Below are 21,813 nucleotides of genomic sequence, written 5' to 3' on the forward strand. Positions count from 1 at the left end.
TTGCAGTTTCACCTTCATTTAGCTTATATGGCCCATAAAGACATACAAGTGGTGTGTGCAGCAGTGCATCGCATTTCTGAAGTCACATTGGCCTTTGTCTGCCTATTTCATTTAACAACAGAGAAGCACGTATTTGTTGGCAAAGGGTGTCTGTCATACACAGATCATGTTATGACTGTACAATAACGGGCACACTGCAAATAAATATTCTATTAATCTATTATTTCAGAATTATACCGTTGTTTCCTGAGCACTATTTCCTATATCATCAGCCGGTATTTGTTCAGGGGTACATGTACAGTACGTATATCCTGGAAATCCTTGGAATCCTCCCTCTAGACAAAAAATAAACAAGCCACGTATGACTAACTTTGGAACAGAATAGAATCAGATGACCACAGCTAAAGTCCAGGGGGGGTCCACCATTTCCATCTAATGTCCCTGAGGATTCTTCAAACAAATACTCCAATAAACCACATAACATCTTTGTTTCTTCCTTTATGTCCCCATGGCCTCAGTTTAAGCCTCGGTCAGTGTACTTTTTATAGTTGGTGTCTAACATTTCTGAAGTCACTTTATATAAAAAGATTGTGACTCAGAGAATGGCATGATGAGGGAGTTGCAGCCTTGCGTGATGTCTTTGTGATATCTCTCGTGGCGTTTCCATATGACCCCCATCTGTCCTTTACACAAAAAAACGTCATAGGACCTTATGGAAATGTTGTTGTCCTAAGTAGGCCAACAAGTAAGCAAAATGCAGGCGCATAATCTCATCTCTAAAAAATCTATGTGTAGAATAAAATGCCCGTTATTTTGTGCGAGCTGCCCAGCCAGCCTTCGGGGAGCCTGGGAAGGCATTGTGCGCTAAGAAATGTTTGAAGGCTCTACAGTATGTGTGGCTCTGTGGTTCTGTAATGACAAAAGGGACCAGGCGGTGACTCAGAGGAAATACCTTTCATGTGACTGACAAGCCGTTAAATAGACACAGGAAGAGGCGAAAGTTGAAAAGATAGCAGCGCCCGAAAGAGGGTGGGGGGGCGGAGGTTCCTGCCTGTTGGTTCTCCTACGCTACTCCCTCTCCTACATGCCATAGTGCTTAAGTGGGACATGGCCCCCTTTTTGCTTTACTGCTGTTTATTTTGAAGAAAACATGTGAAATACTACAGTGTATGAGATGGGCAATGTACATAGTGTATGGTAGTAAAACCAATCAAGGTTGACGAGGCTCAAGTTTACACTACATTCCATCCCCCTAACCAAACACAATGGCCTGAGTGAATTCACTTAGGCTAACTCACCCACACATACAGTGGCTTTAGGCATTGGTAGACATTATCCCTGCGTGCCAAACAGGCCTGTGAGACTAATAGAGGGTAAGTGAGAGATTATTTAATTGAAACTTCCTGGACGTCTGGTCCTGCAGGTCAAACAAACCCCCCATTCAGTCAACTGGTGTCGGACTTCATTTGTGAGTGAAGATATTAGGTGTTGGGCATCAATCTTTAATCGGAAGGAAGCCACTTCTTGTGCGATAAAGTCAAATCATTCTATCTCTGATGTGTCAGCACAGTGTGATGCCCATTGTTGATTGTGAAGCTACTCTAGGATCTACTTCCTATCCGCTAGGAGGTCAACTAGGAAACCTGGAAGCATCATCGTGACCCTGAAATGTTTTCATCTCCGTATTTATCAGCAGCTCATTCATCTACACCGCATTTTAAAACATTTCATTTTCAAAGCAAGACGTCACGGACAACTCCTTAGCTTTTGATGGTGATGCCCATTCTATCTCTCTGGTGAAACCACCGTCAGTTCACTGTTCCCATTAACTAACGGTGAGATTATGGCTTTATCAGTTCATGTTCAATGGAGACCTTTGACTACTAGGAAAGGGAAACACGTCCCAGACCCTGACCTGTGCTCTCCATCTCACTCACAATGGGACTCCCGCTCCCAGTAGTTAAAGTATGATGAGCGGTCAGTGACCTCCGACACGCTAGGGCCAAGTAACAACCACACCGCTTCACTGCTCTGTGCCCAGAATCCCTCTTCCCTCCCTTGCATACTGTACACTACATATTTGGTGAACTGTCAAACCGTCAGAGTCAGAGAAACCCCCAAAATTACTATGTTGCATTATGCCATGAGACAATGAGACACCGCACAGCAGTTGGGATACGCAGGAAGCATGACAGCATGGAAATAGCTCCTTAGAATTCCAGGAGGCTAAGGGAATGCAGGGTCGTCGCGGAAACAGGCCGTCCTATGCTGAGCACAGTGAAAACGACTTTCCTATTTACTTTGGTCATATAAGGCTGTCTCATTGACTGACCACTGAAAGGGCTGTTCGAAATGATTTAGGTTTGCCATTCCAATGATCTATGTGCTGTCAAACTAGAAGATAAACCCGGTAATTGTACACTGTTTTATGGGTAACTGGAATCGCTGTCAACGGGTGTTTTTATATTGTGGCCTTCTCATCCTTGCGACATGTCAGGGACACTAGTTAGTTGTACAAATGAGTACATTCAACCGAAATGTGTCTTTCCGCATTTAACCCAACCCCTCTAAAACAGAGAGGTGCGGGGGACTGGCTTAACCGATGGCGCCAGGGGATTAGTTGTTGTTGGGGGTTAACTGGGCAGAACAGCAGATTTTTCCACCTTGCCGGGCATGGGGATTCAAACCCCATGCTCTTAATCAATGCTCTTAATCGCTAGGCTACCTGCTAGCTTCAACCAGTGTGTTATTGCACTGTGCTCCTATGCATTCATTGGCATCTAGTTCTAGTAGGATTCCACTGGCAGTTTAAAATGGGCCAGTGCCTGTGTTTCCTCTTGCAGCCCTTCCCAGAAACAGAAACAATTGAGGAAGGGAAGGTGAGTGGGAGGAGGGGGCTTAGCTATTGAGTCAAGGATGATGGATGGACTGCAGACCAGTGATTCATGGGTAGGGAGGTTGGAGGGCCGTGGGTTCACCGGATGTAGACGTCACACTGCGTGGAGACAATCATATGTCTCTGAGGGAATTGTGGGAACTTAAATATAGACCTGATTTCACAGGAATACCCCTATTAGTTGTTGTTGTTTTCCCTAAACGCATACCATAGGATGTGGTCACTATGATATCATATGACTTAATGCTATTAATATCTGCCCACTACTATAATTACACTGAATGTGTTCACTACATTATGTTGCGTAGATAGTGGATATTGTAGCTCTATGTATTGCATTGATAAGGACCCATGGCTTACATGCAGCAACCCTAACACACGGACTTCATTTTTGTGGTAGCGATTGAACCATGGTCAGTGGTGATCTAAGAGGGTGTGGGGCTTACTGTGGCCTGTGAGTTATGGAGTATTGTCCTTTATCCATCAGCATGCTGTCATTGTGCTTGGCTCGCCCTCTGCTCCCCCTCTGGTAATGGTGAACCAGGCCAGACCATGGCCCATGGGGTGTGTGGACTAGGTGGACCACGATTGACCGTGGTTGACCGCGGTGTTACCGGACAAACTGCTGTGTGAGGTACCGCAGCTCATCCCATGTCCAGATTTACTGATGCCTGGAATCTCCCCTCAGCACCGCAGGAGAACCTGCACAAACATTTATCCACAGCATCATTGGAGCATTGTGCTGTTTCACAATAACGTTTCTAACTGTCCTCAAATTGATAGTGGTGTTTGGGCAACTGAGGATGGCTAGGCCTTTTTAGAGGAAGAATGCATTTATGATGTCATAGTCCTTTAGAGAGTTTCGATAAATGTTTAGTCTCACCATTATAATGGAACAGTGTTTTTGTCTTATTCCTTCAACTGCCCATAAAGTGGCTGTAAGTGTTGTATACAATGGGGGGCTTGGTGGCTGTAAATTCAGTTTTAAAGCAACATATTAGACTTGGTTGTGTATAAAGGACAGTATACAAAGTACAGATTGTGAGAAAGCAGCTTGAGAGTGCCTTTGCGTCACCCAATAATGATTAATGTTGTCTTTAGAGAGAGGGCGTAGAGCCACACTGGGAAGACTCCCTCAATTTATTGCTTTACTGGACATGAAGCAATATACTCAAACCACACTCAAAACCCTCACACCACACTTGCAATTTCTTGTAGCTCCCAGAGTGACTCCCTGTCAGTCCTTCTTGTACAGTATGCCCTATCCAGCTCTTCCTGGGTAAAAAGAGGTCAGGCCAGGTGACCCTACCACTATACTACTACGACGTTGTTCTCTAGTCAAACCATTTCCTTCACCATGCTAAACGGAGCACCTTTTCCAGGTGAGGAAGTGGATCTGCCCCGGGCTATGAGGATGGAGCTTCCCTGCCAGGGTTTGGTCTGAGTGAGACATCAAAAGCGAGGCGGCCAGCTGCCCGGGACTGGTTCTACGGCAGAGGTTGGCTCTCTCGCTCCCTTCTGACGGTATAAATAGAGCCGGGGTGTGCCGCATCCAGCTGTTCCAAAATATTTTCCCCCTTGATGTTTCCTTCCCTCTCTCTCTCTCTCTCTTCCTCTGTACCGGGGCCTCATTGAAAGCAGTGGCTGTGCTGACATTTGGGCTCTGGCTTTGTATAGTCTGCAGAAGGTTCCCCTCCATCTTTTGCCAAAAGGAGCTGCCTGTTCCTTCTATTGTTTTCCTCAGGTGTGCGGTAGTGTAAGAGCCAACATCGACATGCATGTGTATGTGTATGATCACATGTGCTTAGAAATAAATCTTGTGAAATACAGTATAGGTCAGTAGAGCTAATATTGCACGAAATGACCATGACCTTTGATGGCTGATGTACAATGTCTTCGGAAAGTATTCAGACCCCTTGACTTTTTCCACTTTGTTACATTACAGCCTTATTCTAAAATGGACACACATTACTCCATAATGACAAAGTGAAAACAGGTTTTTAGAAATAAAAAAACAGAAATACCTTCCATAAGTATTCAGCCCCTTTGTTATGAGACTCGAAATTGAGCTCAGGTGCATCCTGTTTCAATTGATCATTCTTGAGATGTTTCTACAACTTGATTGGAGTCTACATCTGGTAAATTCAATTGATTAGACATGATTTGGAAAGAAACACACTTGTCTATATAAGGTCCCACAGTTGACAGTTCAAGTCAGAGCAAAAACCAAGGAAATGCCTGTAGAGCTCTGGGACAGGATTGTGTCGAGGCACAGATCTGGGGAAGGATGTCAAAAATGTTCTTCAGCATTGAAGGTCTCCAAGAACACAGTGACCTCCATCATTCTTAAATGTTAGATGTTTGGAACCACCAATATTCTTCCTAGAGCTGGCCGCCCGGCCAAACTGAGCAATCGTCAGGAGAAGGGCCTTGGTCAGGGAGGTGACCAAGAACATTGTCCAGAAGGACAACCATCTCCGCAGCACTCCTCCAATCAGGCCTTTATGGTAGAGTGGCCAGACAGAAGCCACTGCTCAATAAAAGGCACATGACAGCCCACTTGGTGTTTGCCAAAATGCACCTAAAGACTCTCAGACCATGAGAAACAAGATTCTCTGGTGTGATGAAACCAAGATTGAACTCTTTGGCCTGAATTCCTGGAGGAAACCTGACTCCATCCCTATGGTGAAGCATGGTGGTGGGAGCTTCATGCAGTGGGATGTTTTTCAGCGGCAGGGACGGGGAGACTAGTCAGGATCGAGGCAAAGATGAACGGAGAAAAGTACAGAGAGATCCTTGATGAAACCCTGCTCCAGAGCGCTCAGGATCTCAGACTAGGGTGAAGGTTTGTCTTCCAACAGGACAACGATCCTTAGCACACAGCCAAGACAACGCAGGAGTAGCTTCAGGACAAGTCTCTGAATGTTGTTGAGTGGCCCAGCCAGAACCTGAACTTGAAGCCAATCAAATATCTCTGGAGAGACCTGAAAATAGCTGTGCAGCAACGCTCCCCATCCAACCTGAAAGAGCTTAAGATGCAGAGAAGAATGGGAGAAACTCCCCAAATACAGGTGTGCCAAGCTTCTAGTGTCATTCCCAAGAAGAATCGATGCTGTAATTGCTGCCAAAGGTGCTTCAACAAAGTACTGAGTAAAGGGTCTGAATACATATGGAAATGACATTTTTAATTTTTTTGTTAAAAAAAATCACAAAAAAAAATAAAAAGTTTTTGCTTTGTCATTATGGGGTATTGTGTGTTGATGGATCAGGGGGAAACACGATTTAATACATTTTAGAACAAGGCGGTAATGTAACAAAATGCACTGTATGTCCAATCAGATTTTCACGCTTGTTTAAGCTCTACATCTTGCCCCACGCGTCCTAAAGTGAGCATTAGCACGAATGGTAACAACAACGTCATCAATTAAACAGAGTGCTCTCACCCTTCCCTTAGGCTTATCTCACACCACCTGAGGTGCTAATAACCTTGTAATGGGCCTTGCATGTTATCAGGCTATATAATGCTGTGTATGTTTTTCACACAGTCATGTAGGTTAAACATGAAGTGATAGTCAATAACACATGTACAGTACGACTTTCAGCTCAGTGAATCTATGGCAGTTGATCGATGCCATGAATCACCCGATTGGTTCAATGTTTATTTTTAGATTCAGTCTTACATGATCTAGACTCATTTAATTCAGCTCAACACCATTTATACTGTAGTTGTATGCACGCAAGTACAATCCGTCTTGAATTCTAGTAAGGAGGACCTACAGGCAGAGTCCCAACCTGTAAACTGTCTTTCTTCAGCCCTCGGCTTTCCCATTTAACTCTGAGTGTCGGACTGCGACGTCCGAGTGGCCACTCAGTGGTGGATTTCCCAACAGCCCTTCTCTTCCTGTTCGATAAATCCCCCGGGCCAACACCCTTTACTACAGCCACTGTGTGTCCCGGGACTCCTGGCCGTGTCAGAACAACTCTGGGAGATTCTTGACTCTATGGTCCTGTACTTTCTCATCCGGACAGATGATAATAGAGAAGGAAACCGTCACTTTCCAGAGGCCTATAGAACTCTACAGTATTAGCACCTGTTCTATGTCCCGGCCTTGTTTTATTTGCTTAGCCCACTTTCTTTCTTCTCTCCTTATTTGTTAATCCATTGGGCCACTTTAGGGCTTTGGCTCTGGATATGGGGGGGGTTCAAAACCATTTCCTTTTCCTTTGCTCCTCATTTAGGCCTTCACTGTGAAACATTTCCCAGTTCCCTCACGTGCCACTAGAACTAAATTGTTTTGTTTTTGTACGCCTGTAGAGTCCCCTCATTGATCAGTGTTTTAGGAGGGATACTTGAGTATTACATTTTGGCTGTCCTATCACATCTTAACCCTGCTTGCAAAACTGGATAATTTACTGTTACCAGCTGTTTAAAAGCCTACCTCTCTCAATGCAAATTGCCTGTTGAACCCCACTTTAAATTGAGTAAACAAAGTTTTCTGATGCCAGTCGTCTGTTCTATCAACACCAGGACCTCGACCATCTGCTCCAAACTCCTGATGCCAAATTGACTTTTGGAATGTTTTATTTGTCCGTTGCTTCATTAGCATAAAATAAAAAAAATAAAAAACCCATCAGAGCTGTGCAAAGACAAACGCCCAGCAATCTGTCATGGAATGTGTATATGGGCTTGTACGAATTGGGGAAAGTTGTTCAAATTGTTCAACTTCTGGACAAAGTTCATAAAAAAAAAACATTTGACTTTCCAAAAACTTTTACTGCAATTTCTGAACATCATAAATCAAGACATGAGAAATCAGCAACTGCATTATGAGAAGAGGTATGAGTAATTACATAATAACTTTCATCGTGTTGCATCATGTTGTGAACATGAAACTGATGGGATGTATCCTGAAACTGATGGCAAAACTGGTTTTATGCCTCCTGACTATCCATTGAAGCCCTTGCGGGTCAGAAACATAATGTTTTGAACTAGAACTCAATAAAAGTGCAATTTTCTGTGATCAACCAATCTTTTCTCAATGTATGCCTCCTCTAAGAGGTCAATGACCAGAGGTTCACAGCTTTCCCCAACCCAGGATCAAGTGACTTTGCTGGGTGTAATTGCATACACTGCCTCCTTACTTCCGCAGTCGTTTTTCCAAAGACCCAGTATACTGTAGCCTAACCCTGGAAAATGGGAATGTGACATCTCTTTCCCTTTTAGACGGAGAGGAATGCCCTGCTGCACTAATCGTTTCTGCAGGACCGGCTCTGCCAAAGGCCCTGTCTGTCCCATTGATGTTGGCTCTCACTTTTTTCAAATGTAGACGCCAGCTGAAATGTAGCTAGGTTCGTGAATTGATTAGCACTAATAGCCCTGCTGCATGATGTTGTATTGAAATACTGTAGCAATTGTTTTGGTAGTGGTAGTGTCTATTCTACTTAGGCTATGCATTGGGGGGGTATGACATAACCTACACTCATATCTGTGTTTACGTAAAATAGATGACCCTGAGTGAAGTAGTGGCCATGTTCTGTTATTAAATCATATTGGTTGACACCTGCTCGATCATGGCTTGAAGGGAAACTGGAGTAGGAAGCGTGAAGAGTTCCCTTTCATTCATTCTGATTCCTCGATTAGAGCACCAGTTAGAACTAAAGGTGGTCATACAGTAAGACTTAGCATGAATCGTGTCCAAATGCCCAGTATTCTCTCAGCATTTGTCAGAGTGTATTCCTCAGAACACTGTGCAGATCTCCGAAGATGAAATATTTGAAATATTTCTGAATGGCCAGCCATTACTTCAATTAGAAGTGCCACGGACATTGCTTACTTCTAACATCTTCCTTGCCTCTCTCTTCAAAAACCCATGAACCTTTTGCAGGTGCCTTGCCCAAAGTGTTCAGACTCTTCACCATCAATACATCTCTATCACAAACCTGGTGTTCGGTATTCTGAGGAAACTTCCACTCTGGAAACTTCCATCCCTGAAAATAGGCTGCCTGTCTGTTTTCCAGACAGATGTTTCCCTCATGGAAACACACTCGGATCAGGATGGATCCTAATGGAAGCCAGATGACCCTGAATTCCATGACCATAATTATCATGCCCCATTAGCAGTCTGTTACTGCTTACGATGTGATACACTGAGCATCGGATGCACAGTTTGCGGTGGCTGGTCGGTAAATACAACTTAAACAGTGTGTCGTCTGGTCTCTCTGTCTTCTGGGAACAGTGTGTCATGCCGGTGTCATGTTGGGAGAGGTGTGTTATGTCTACGGCTTAATTCAATTTGTACAACTACAAAGGCCGTGGCACGTTTATCTTGTGTAGTGACTCGGCTATGACGAAGTGCAGTGGTTTGCTTACAAAGAAGATGACAAATCCTTCGGATCTAGTGTACATTTGAGTGTGGGTTTGAAGATGGCGATGATAGATGGTTGGCTCTAGGTTAAGTGTTTTCTTCAAGCTCCAAACACTTGTACACTTACCACACCAGCACAATTTAAAGACCTCAGAGAAACCACTGAATAACCTGATGAACAAGAGGATGTTCTGAGAGTCTGGTTTGGTATATGTACTGTAGTTATCCATTCACTCACCTGTTTAAAATGTCAATGTAAAATATTCATCCTCAACTTTCAGGTTTGATCTTGATTGTGTAAAGGCTTCATCGATCCACAGAACACTTCCTAGTTACTACAGCACATACATATATAGTACAGGAATAGTTCTGAGGTTCTGCAATGCTGATTTGAAAGAGGCATATCAAATCCACTCAGGCCAGGTGTGTGATTACAGTTAGTAATTTGCCTGTGCTTCGTTTGTCTCTCAAGGCCAAATGAATCTTTGAGCAGGGTTTTATGTGAACAGGCTGTCTTTGGTTTCGATGCCAGGAGATCCTTTTGAACGGCGGCCTGGGTCAGGGTCCCCCAGCTCTCCTCCTCTCCTCGTCTGCGTAAGTCTTTCCGCTGCTGTCCGCTTCCTTGATGTGGCAGCTTTGAGCGGCCATCATAAAAATGAAGAGATCATACATATGCAGGGATGGATGCACCATGTGTTGCGTTGGATAATTGATGTGCCCCCTTAGAATGACTCTACCCACTCATATCAGAGCTTGATATAAGTACATATTTACAATGTACATCTAAGTACTTATCCGTCTGGCCTCTCTCCTGGCTAATGTCGTGGGGAATGTTTTTTGTTTGACCTTTCACCCTCAACTCTCAGATCGCCTTTTTTGTCTAGCCGCTCATTGTTTCATTAATTGCCAACCAATATATGAAGTTTTACGATAAATGTTTTACAGGTATCACTGTAACATTGTACATTATATTAGTGCCACGCCCCCTACTTCACAAGGATCCTTTGGCAATTATAATGGTCAAATAACTTTTTAGGTCCCTCCCATTATAACTGTGGTGATTCACTAAGGATGGCTATTTGAGCACAGATGTTACGTGACAACCAGCCTCGGTCCAACATGATGACACCTGCATTGGATGACTCATGTCCCCTCTCATGTCCCCTCTCAGTTCGAAGTGCTGCCCTTTAGTTTGTGGAAAATTCCATGGGTCCAATAGACTGGTTCAAAAACAATTCTTCAATGTTTTACCTAATTTGTCTGCATGCCAACAACCCAACATTCAACTGAACTTAACTTTATAATTGAGTGAGGCGAGGGGAGTGGGGGGGATTTAAGAATGTGACACAGAGGTGTTTGGAGGTTAGGGAAGTGTGATTCACAACAGCCTTCGGCCCTAAATGATCCACTTGTCTGACTTTCACACGCAGAATATATATAGACTGAGTGTTTTGGCCCGAAGGATGGGCTACCCTGAAGTATGTCCATTAGGTGCCAGACCTGGTCGTCTGGTGGGTTACTGTAAATGACGGCAACCTCATGTTGCCGTCATTTACAGTAACCTAGACTGGTGAAATCACTGGCCATATAATTAGCTTTTGTGTGTGTGTTTTCTCAATTACTTTACCATACTGAACACATTGTTAACGGTTTTCGGGTGGGAACAAGAAAGCCAAGTACAGTAATTCATGCAGCTGTGAGAAAACAAAAGCTGAGACAAATCAAAATGTACTAAAGGCCCACCAAGGATATTTTAAGGATAGGAATCTCTGGGTGGATGTTTTGATGAAAAACCTATAAAGGATATACCAATCACTACTGCAATACAGTCTGGAATAATAACATAGTTTCCATAGTGTGTGAAAAAACAACTCCCCATTTTATATCAGTGACATACAGTCTGTAATAATATAATCATTTGTAATAATTGTTTCTGGCTAGTTTAAACAAATGCCCCCCCCCCCGCGTATTACCGTAACTACTGAAGAAGAGCGGTTGACAGTGTACATAAGTTATCAGTGAATCAATACAAAACAGTGAGCTCATGTCTCAACCTGAGATGGTGTTATGCCAGGTTTAGTGTCTTGACTTATTTGTTCCTCCTTCTGATGTTCCGTGCTGCCAGTGTAACCTCACGAGATAGGATGTGGTCTCTTCCCTACACAGTGTCTCCCGTCATTGACACATTGATGGGAATGACTGGGAGGTGCGCAGATTATACATCCAGACAGAGTTGGCGGCCACAAATCTGCCCGCCCATAACCTCCTCTGTCATTTTAGGACAGGCCCCCACAGGGAAACCACTGTCCTCCGTCATTCTCATACACATGTTATATCAGGTGTCTCCCTGCTGCATAGCTCACATGTACTAAATACAAAATGACTCAGCTTGTGTCTGAGGTTTAGTGAATGTTATTTTCTCTGGCACATGGAGATTTCCATTTAAAAAATGGAACTACCTACCACAAAGGGAGAGACCCACCATAATTGGTCAGTGACTGTTGATCGGTATGTAGCTTATTCTTCAGAATATAAATTATGAATTGAGAGATACATTGAGGAGTCCATTTTAGGGTTGTAAAATTCCGGTAACCTTCCCAAAATTCCCTGGTTTTCCATAAATTTGGGTTGGAAAATTCCAGATTTCCTGCTTATTCCCTCCTGATTTCAGGAACCTTCCAACCAGGATTTCTGGAAAACTAGGGAATTTTGGGAAAGTTACCCAAATTTTGCAACCCTAGTCCATTTATCTTTCTATGAACCAATGTGTGTCACCGAAACAGAGTACAGTTGAAGTCGGAAGTTTACATACACTTAGGTTGGAGTCATTAAAACTCATTAAAACCACTCCCCAAATTTATTGGTAACAAACTATATGGCAAGTCCGTTAGGACATCTACTTTGTGCATGACACAAGCCATTTTTCCAACAATTGGTTACAGATTATTTCACTTATAATTCACTGTATCACAATTCCAGTGGGTCAGAAGTTTACATACACTAAGTTGACTTTAAACAGCTTGGAAAATTCCAGAAAATGATGTCATGGCTTTAGAAGCTTCTGATAGGCAAAATTACATAATTTGAGTCAATTGGAGGTGTATTTGTTGATGTATTTCAAGCCCTACCTTCAAACTCAGTGCCTCTTTGCCTGACATCATGGTAAAATCAAACGAAATCAGCCAAGTCCTCAGAAAAAAAAATCTTCTAGCGTTCGGTCTCCTAGAGATGAACTACTTTGGTGTGAAAAGTGCAAATCAATCCCAGAACAACAGCAAAGGACCTTGTGAAGATGCTGGAGGAAACAGGTACAAAATCATCTATATCCACAGTAAAACAAGTCCTATATCGACATAACCTGAAAGCCCGCTCAGCAAGGAAGAAGCCACTGCTCCAAAACCGCTGTAAAAAGCCAGACTACGGTTTGCAACTGAGCATGGAGACCAAGATCATACTTTTTGGAGAAATGTCCTCTGGTCTGTTGAAACAAAAATAGAACTGTTTGGCCATAATGATTGTTATCTTTGGAGGAAAAGGGGGGAGGCTTGCAAGCCGAAGAACACCATCCCAACAATGAAGCATGGGGGTGGCAGCATCATGTTGTGGGGGTGATTTGCTGCAGGAGGGACTGGAAGTGCTTCACAAAATAGATGGCATCATGAGAATGGAAAATTATGTGGATATATTGAAGCAAAATCTCAAGACATCAGTCAGGAAGTTAAAGCTTGTTCGCAAATGGGGTCTTCCAAATGGACTATGACCCCAAGCATACTTCCAAAGTTGTGGCAAAATGGCTTAAGGACAACAAAGTCAAGGTATTGGAGTGGCCATCACAAAACCCTGACCTCAATCCTATAGAAAATTTGTGGGCAGAACTGAAAAAGCGTGTGCGAGCAAGGAGGCCTACAAACCTGACTCAGTTACACCAGCTCTGTCAGGAGGAATGGGACAAAATTCACCCAACTTTTTGTGGGAAGCTTGTGGAAGTCTACCCAAAACCCAGTTAAACAATTTGAAGGCAATGCTACCAAATACTAATTGAGTGTATGTAAACTTCTGACCCACTGGGAATGTAATGAAAGAAATAAAAACTGAAATAAATAATTCGCTTGTCACGCCCTGACCATAGAGAGCCTAGGGTGTGACTGGGCGTGTTCGAGTTTATTTTTCTTTGTTGGTGATTTGTATGATTCCCAATTAGAGGCAGCTGGTAATCGTTGTCTCTAATTGGGGATCATATTTGGGAGCATTTTTACCACCTGTGTTTTGTGGGATTATTATTTTATTATTATTATTATTTTGTGTTTTGTGAATGTGCACCACGTAGTCACATTTCATTGTTAGTTTATTGATTTATCGTTTTGTTCTTGCTAAGTTTCACTTTATAATAAATATGTGGAACTCAACATCCGCTGCGCCTTGGTCCGTCTCTCCTCACGTACATGACATCTCTCTACTATTATTTTGACATTTCACATTCTTAAAATAAAGTGGTGATCCTAACTGACCTAAGACAGGGAATTTTACTAGGATTAAATGTCAGCAATTGTGAACAACTGAGTTTAAATGTATTTGGCTAAGGTGTATGTAAACTTCCGACTTCAACTGTATACCTATTACCTGGGTTCTGAAGCACTTTGTACTATTTTTAGGGATTTCAAGTGGTTGACTCACAAGTGTAAATGGATTGTGTAATCATGATTATATCACTCACAGAGTTTGAAAGTGGATTAGAAATTCACAATTACACTTCCAACTCACACACATAAAGTTGATTTCAGCCTATGATGGATGCAAGTTAGATTTTTTTTTTTTTTGCCAGTACAGCTTGGGGCTGTAGTTTCAAGATCTCTCAACACAGTTGGCACTGATGTCTAGTTTATTATTTCTATGTGGTGTTCTAGTTAATTTTTTTATGTTGGTGATTTGTATGGTTCCCAATTAGAGGCAGCTGGTAATCGTTGTCTCTAATTGGGGATCATATTTAGGTAGCATTTTTCCCACCTGTGTTTGTGGGATATTATTTTGTGTCCTAGCATCCTCGCGTCTTTCGAAGAAGATTAGAGCGCTGTGATGATCAACACCAACAAGGCAACATCCAGACCGGGGGTCTTCTCTGTTCTGTTCAGTCCTGTCCACTGACAGCCAGACGAAGTGTGGATAAAACGATAGCAGCAGCTGCCTTTGCCCTAGCAGATCTGTCAGGCCTGAGCTCACGGCTGTGTGCGTACTCTGGCTGTGTGCCCTCTGCTCTGACTGAACATCTCTCCTCTGCTTATCTAAATGTTTTCTCTCAGTGTGTGTCAGGAAGAGTCTGTGTTTTTGTACCCAGGCCCACCTTATAACTCTGATGTTTTGTGCAGTAAAGTGATGTTACAGACACACCCCATTCATGTTGTTCAGGTAATTTGCTCCTCAGAAGAATACTTTATCGACAAATTAACCGTTTTTATCATGCCATATCACGACTTGACATATTATATTATTTACACCACCATAACACTAACTGGCCAAGTTTCTCTCGTGTAATATATACATTTCTGTCAGAATGCATGTCACTGATGTGATGGCTTTGATACTGTCTAATCTAACTAAAGGGGTCTGTTATATAGCGAACGATGACGCAAACTCTCCCGTGAGTCTATATCTCATTTCTGTGTGCCATTTCAAACAAGTGGGGGGAAAATAAGAGATTTAGAAAGTGGTTTCAAACTGGATAAGCCCTCTCTTTAGATGACATTCCCATCTAACAATGGTGTCAGGGGATCGATCAGTGGCAAGAATGTGTTTAAAGAGGACGTTTGAAGTTGTCTGTTGACGTTTCCTCCTCCTCTCACATTGCACGCCACTCTATGAGAGAGCCCATGACGCCTGCGGTGGGGCTGGGTTGTCTAAACCCATCCCAAGAAGCTGTGGCTGTGGTCTCTCGCTTTCTCATTTCCCAGAACTTCTCTTTTCTGTAATAAACCAACATTCTTCAGAAAATACCTCATGCTTCCCTAAATTGGGAGGCTTTAAGTTCAACGTGGTAGTTCCATAATGGTCTATGAGAAGTCATTCTCTCTAAATTAGGTTTTGATTCGATACCATACGCCAGATCTGAGCTATGCCTCGCAATTACGTTTAAGGAGGAACTTGTGTTCTGCTTTTAGTAGTCAGTCACTCACATGCACCTTACAGTTCAATCAAAGCCAATTCGTAGTCGTGGAGCCCTTGTCAATCATAGTAGGTATAGATAGACACTGGTTGTCATTATAGGGACCTCGGTGTAGCTCTAAAATGCTTTCCCTGCTCCACAGCCCTGTCACGCTAACCATTACGATATCAAGGTTGCTATTCAGAGAAATCTTCTATCCATTTAGTTGGTAGTAGGACTAATGCATACTGCATGTCCTCTCCTCTGCCAGTGGTTTTCCAGACTGTGGTAACGTTCTACTTTGTCTTCTTTCCCAGGTGACGACACCAACGTTCCCCGTGGTGGTCAAGATGGGCCATGCCCACGCCGGCATTGGCAAGGTAACCCCCAATCACACACACACCACCACCACTAAGGTCTGGGCACTCCCTAGCCGCTCATCTCTCCACCCCACCATTACATGTCTAGTCTTGATTTGTTTGTGTTTGTAATGCTAACCTATTACATACTGTGCAGTAAGGAGTTGAGCTGTACATAACAGACCTCTTTATCTCTTCTCTGTGTATCTCTGAGCCAAAGGGATGATGGCATGACATCCCTTCCATAAGCAGACTATCAGTCTCAGAGAGGAGGTGGAGACGGGTGTGAAGCTGAGCTGGATCTGTTCCTTGTCGAAACCCATGATCTCACAGCCTGTCTGATAGGAAGGGACTTTGGGGGCTTTTTCAGTTTTTTTTTTACATGTTATTAAGGAGTTAGGGAGGAGCGATGGGCATGACGTGGGCACCGGCATGCTGATCAGTGTCGGGATCTGAAGACCTCTTCTAGTTAACTCATTAAGGCCTGGATATGCTACTGCAAGTGTGAGTCTGCAGCGGTGCAAAAAATAGACAACGCTTGAACATGGACATATCCTAATTTCTCCTTATATCTTATTCCTCCTCTTTGTTTCACCATTTTGTTCTACAGCCCATGTTGTTCTACACTTCATCCTCCATTGAATACAACATTCTAAACTCTGGAGAGAAGCCGTCTCATGTCTCGTAACCCCAAGACTATTTTTCTCATTAGGCCATTGTAAATAACAACAAGGATTAAAACAAGCATGTGACTGTTCGCCTCGGGGCACCCAGGCACCGGGCAGGCAGCATAACAACCCAGCTAAGTGGGTCATTAGCAAGTGGCACCACCACAGGGTGCGCGCAAACACACAGGGAAGCAAGCAACATACACACACACACACACACACACACACACACACACACACACACACACACACACACACACACACACACACACACACACACACACACACACACACACACTTTCAACAGCATGCAGTTCAGTGAACAGTCAACCAAAGTGAGTGATTACTAGCCCCAAATGGAGCCCACCTTCCTCACATATAAAACAGAACCTCCCGGGCCGAGTCTGTGCATTCACACAGTACACAGGGGGAAGCACTTCCTATACGTTATCACCCCTTACCATCTGAAGGGCTGGGTGGGGTTTCCTATTTTACAGGAACCTGGAGTGCTATAGAGTTCCCACATGCCCTCTGGCTCACTTAGCATAGGCCCATTGTAGACCAGGAGCTCACTTAACTCCTCTGACCTCACAGAGGACTTAGAACTGGGGGAGAGAAGAGGGTCTGGATGTAGGCCATTCAAGTGCTTCACATGGCTTTTAAGTTGAGCTGAGAGTCTCTTGACAAAAGACATTGGTTAAAATTCAAGTATCTGGAGTTGTGGAATTGGGACTAGGACTATGGCCAGTGTTACGATTTTCAGTTGTTTTTTCAGTTGTTTTTAACACTACGTTTGCGTAACCTAATGTAATAAACTGCAGGGGGTTTTCACTTCAACAGTTCTTTATGATCCGTAGCCTAAGTCAAATGTTACGGCAATATCTTGTAGGATGACAAGGTGAATACCCGATAAAAAAAAGATCATGATTGGCTACTTCTATCTTCCCATCCTAGTCTAACGTCAATCCATTTTTAATGATATCAGATCTCAGAAAGAGACCTTTACAGCCTGTCCATCGCATGGAGTTGTTAATCCTGGTTTGGGGGGTTTCGAATGGCTCACTAAAGGGTAGACAGACTTAACAGACACTAGGGAATATTTCATAACCATCGAAACTGGGCAGTGTCCAGAATCACGTTGCTTTCCACCTCAACCACCTCTTAATCCAACTGCCAGTACATACCCTCTAAATTACCTTATGGTTTCTGCTTCCAGTATTATAGTTTACTTTTACACCATGGTTTGGCTTCTTTTTCTCTGGCTCTCCAGAGGTATTGGGTTATACCTTTGGAACCACAGTGGGTAGCCAAGTGCACAAATACTTTCCTCATATGAACAGAGGAAAACCATTTCCCCCTTGTCTAGCTACCTCCACCTCTATGTATGTCAAACATACTCAAGACGCTAAGTAAGAATCTTCAAAAGTAGTTATGACAAAACAGAGAATGAAATGCCTGATCCACAAAGTGGGCCAACTCAAGCCCGCCCTCCCTTATATCTTTACCATAGGAGACCTCTTCATCTCACTTGACAATTAGGCCACAGGAGAGAAGAAGAGACGAGCTGCAAGGAGAGAGGAGTGTGGGTGGGAAAGGGAGAGCATCAGTCCAATCTGTCCCTGTCCACGACAGCGCCTCGCTGTTGCCACCGACTCCCACTGCATGACGGATGAATCATAATACCAAAGATAACAGCCAGAGGGATGATAATGAGAGTCAATGGAGGGAATATAAAGGGAATGTCCAGGACTCTGGCTGCTATCATCATACATCATATGGATGATGTACATTCAGACAGCTGTACATTACAGGCTGTTGATTTATGGCTGTCTACTACTCCTCTGCCCCTTTTCCTGTGGTCTGAGGGAGTTTCTGGAGTGTTGGAATCCCTCTTTTGGTAGCTATCAATACAGACATATCTGGTTGGTACTTGAATTTCTTAGGCATCGTGTGCCTGTCAGTTAATATATTTAATCCAACCTGTTTCCATTTAAAAAGACAAAAGATACTGTAGATTAGCATGTACTGTATGAAAAAAAGGAATCTACAGAATTTGAATGTTTGTTCTCCTTGGATAAGTTGTGGGTCGATTGAATTTAGCTACTGTTTGTCATTTCCATCAAAATGTTGTCTAGCATATTAGTGGTGGAAGAGGTGAGTTTACTCCCTTACTATGTAAAGGGCTTTTGACCACCTACTACAGGTGGAAACCCGCTATATAAATGCAATCAATTATTACTGCACTGTCTGTATATGACGTCATTGTGTACCTGATGAACTCTCATGGATGTGAGAAACATGCAGCTCCTAAAATCCTAACATTTTCCAGAGAGGAAGCTTTTCATTGTCCTGTCTGTGTTGGATTTACATTCCTGTGGGATTCTAACAGTCTACTTCAGCTCCTGTCTCATTGCTTTTACAGCATGTTTGGTAATTAACCATCACAAAGCACCAATTAGGCATATCTTCCTGCCGATGAACTAATTAGTGGTGTCTTCCTGTTTCAGATCAAAGTGGAGAACGAACTTGACTTCCAGGATATTACCAGTGTGGTGGCGCTGGCCAGAACCTATGCCACCTCTGAGCCCTACATCCTGTCCAAGTACGACATCAGGATCCAGAAAATCGGCAACAACTACAAGGCCTACATGTAAGTATGATGTAGTCTCTATGCTGTGTACACTGGGTTTTGTCTGTGACTTGGACATGTCAGCAATGAATGTGACTAGAAGGAAACTATATGGCTTGCATGTGAATGACTTTACCAGAGGAGGGGGGGGGTTGACATGGAAACAGAGACGGATGAAGAGAAACATAAAAAGAGACAGAGAAATAGAGAGATGGCTAGAGAGACAGAGACAGGCCCAGAATAGTCCATCCTGCATACCAATATGAGCGTGGGAATAGGCCCATGGTACGCCCTTCCCAGTCAGTGGAGCCATGCAGGGCTCACCTACACAACAGCACCTTCTCTACCCAGGGACAACGACCAGGGTTGCACCCTGAACTGGCATTCCATTCTGTCTCCCCAGAGGGAAGTGACAGGATCAGCCGACGTGACTGTGACCACTGGGCAACTTCAGCCTCATAGTCTCAATCTCAGTTTGAACTAATATAATCTTCTCTGAGTAGCCAGCCACTTCAATTTCAAATGGTCAACAGCACCCTCTTGTATACAACAGACCTTTGCAATAAATGTAAAACACCATGCACAGTAACAATGAAAGTGTGAATCTACGCCCTTTCTACTTTCATGTTTCTCAATCCGAACAATTATTGCCTGACTAAAACGAGTGGAATTTACCTCCTTATCTCCACTTATTTCCTCGGCACCAGTCATGAAAGCACGTCTCCAACCGACCGTTACACAAACATAATATAGGCGTACATTGCAATCGTCATCAGCGTAGAATTCAACGATAACACCCCCCAGGGTCTTCCATTGAACTACAAAAACAAAAACACAATGACTAAGCTAGCTGACCATTGCTTTCCGGTCCAGAGAATAGCTGAATGCCTGATTCATTTCCTTGATTTTCTCTTTGATTTGATCTCACCTTTTCTAGGAGGACGTCCATCTCAGGCAACTGGAAGGCTAACACAGGCTCAGCCATGCTGGAACAGATCGCTATGACAGACAGGTAAGTCGGCCTATAGACACTTTGTTAGACATAACAGATAAGCCTTATTATGAGAAATTCTGAAAGCTTAAAGATGTATTACTGTGTTTATTAATGTGCACACAAGTAATTACAAGACAATGTGATGGGAGTTTAGAAGGCAAGTGAAAAGTGCATGTGCAGGAGTGGTAAAAATGAACAAACCTGAGGGTTTCAAATATGTCATACAAGCCCCTCAGGTTAGCAAAAGTTGTTTTTCACTGCCCAGGTCTGTTTTGTAGTTGACAATGACAGTTGTGGATGTCACTGTGTTCCAGATATCGTGCGTGGGTGGACTCCTGTGCCGAGATGTTCGGGGGCCTTGACATCTGTGCTGTGAAAGCCGTCCACGGGAAAGATGGCAACGACTACATTATCGAGGTCAGTTGATTCTTAGCATGTCGTAGCAAGTTCTGTATAAGAAAATGACACAGTATCTCTAGGCCTTCTCTTTCAGGGTAAAAAAACAAAAACAAAAAAAACAAGACATATCTCATATCATGATCACTGTATGTGTTCCTAATATAATATTTGCCAGACTACGTACAGCTCGAGGTAAATTGTAGTTATCAAATATTCTGAAGAATGTTCCGGCAACACGTGGTGTTCACCATGTATGCTAACCACGTTTGAATTGCATGAGTCATAATAAACAGGGCGTGAGTAACAATGGATGGTGATGAAAGATCATGTCAAGTCCAGAAACATGTTTATTAAATCACATTTCTCTGGTGGGCGATATCATTTTCAAAGTCATCATGAAGTAATAGATTGCATTGACAGACAAGAGTTTGGCGGGCGATGGTGGAGGACGAGGGCGCAGTCGGGATAGATCAGGCATGATTAGTCCGAGTCAGAGCAATGAAAGAATGATTACGCCGTTAGACCAAACACGGCGGTCGGAATTCATACAAAGGCACGGCTCGCCGACTGTCTGTCTGTCTGTCTGTCTGTCTGTCTGTCTGTCTGTCTGTCTGTCTGTCTGTCTGTCTGTCTGTCTGTCTGTCTGAAGTCATAGATACCTGAGGAAACGTTTTGTTTTCCTCAGTTGGTTCAAATTGCAGAACTGAGGAGAAGATTTAGGGAGGACCATAGAGATCAAAAATAGTGTTTTGTTCTGTGGGGAGGACCGTGTGTATTCAAACCTGTGAAACTCAAGGGTCAGATAGATACAGACATACTGAGAAACAGAGATCTTATCATTGGAATCAGTTGTGGTATACCCCCCTTGGGTTTCTTCACATTTTGTGTTACAATTTGCAATTAAAATGGATTTAATTGTTATTTTTCGTCAACAATCTACACAAAATATTATGTCAAGGTAAAAAAAGATGAATTAAAAATAAAACACCAATATACCTTGATTAGATAAGTATTCACCCCCTGAGACATTTTCTTTTATTAAGAGCTTTGCACACCTGCATTGTGCAATCTTTGCCCATCATTCTTTTCAAAATTCTTCAAGCTCTGTCAAAGTGTTTTGGGGTCATGGCTATTCAGCAATTTTCAAGTCTTGCCATAGATTTTCAAGCAGATTGAAGTCAAAACTGTAACTTGACCACTCAGGAACATTCACTGTCTTCTTGGTAAGCAACTCCCGTGTAGATTTGGCTTTGTGTTGTAGGTTATTGTCCTGCTGAAAGGTGAATTCCTTTCCCAGTATCTGGTGTAAAGCAGACTGAAGCAGGTTTTCCTCTAGGAATATACCTGTGCTTAGCTCCATCCCGTTT

General features: G+C 43.2%; 1 protein-coding gene across 1 annotated transcript in view; it reads left to right on the top strand.

Annotated features, from left to right (window-relative positions):
- Positions 1-21,813, top strand: part of LOC112216824 (synapsin-3) — a 132,161-nt gene that overhangs the window by 90,106 nt on the left and 20,242 nt on the right. The window contains exons 7-10 of the mRNA XM_024376921.2: positions 15,715-15,777; positions 18,932-19,074; positions 19,991-20,065; positions 20,362-20,464. Of these exons, the coding sequence (XP_024232689.2) occupies positions 15,715-15,777; positions 18,932-19,074; positions 19,991-20,065; positions 20,362-20,464 (384 nt within the window). The remainder of the gene's footprint in view (positions 1-15,714; positions 15,778-18,931; positions 19,075-19,990; positions 20,066-20,361; positions 20,465-21,813) is intronic.

The sequence above is a fragment of the Oncorhynchus tshawytscha genome, linkage group LG17 (assembly GCF_018296145.1).
Source record: "Oncorhynchus tshawytscha isolate Ot180627B linkage group LG17, Otsh_v2.0, whole genome shotgun sequence".
Lineage (NCBI taxonomy): Eukaryota > Metazoa > Chordata > Actinopteri > Salmoniformes > Salmonidae > Oncorhynchus > Oncorhynchus tshawytscha.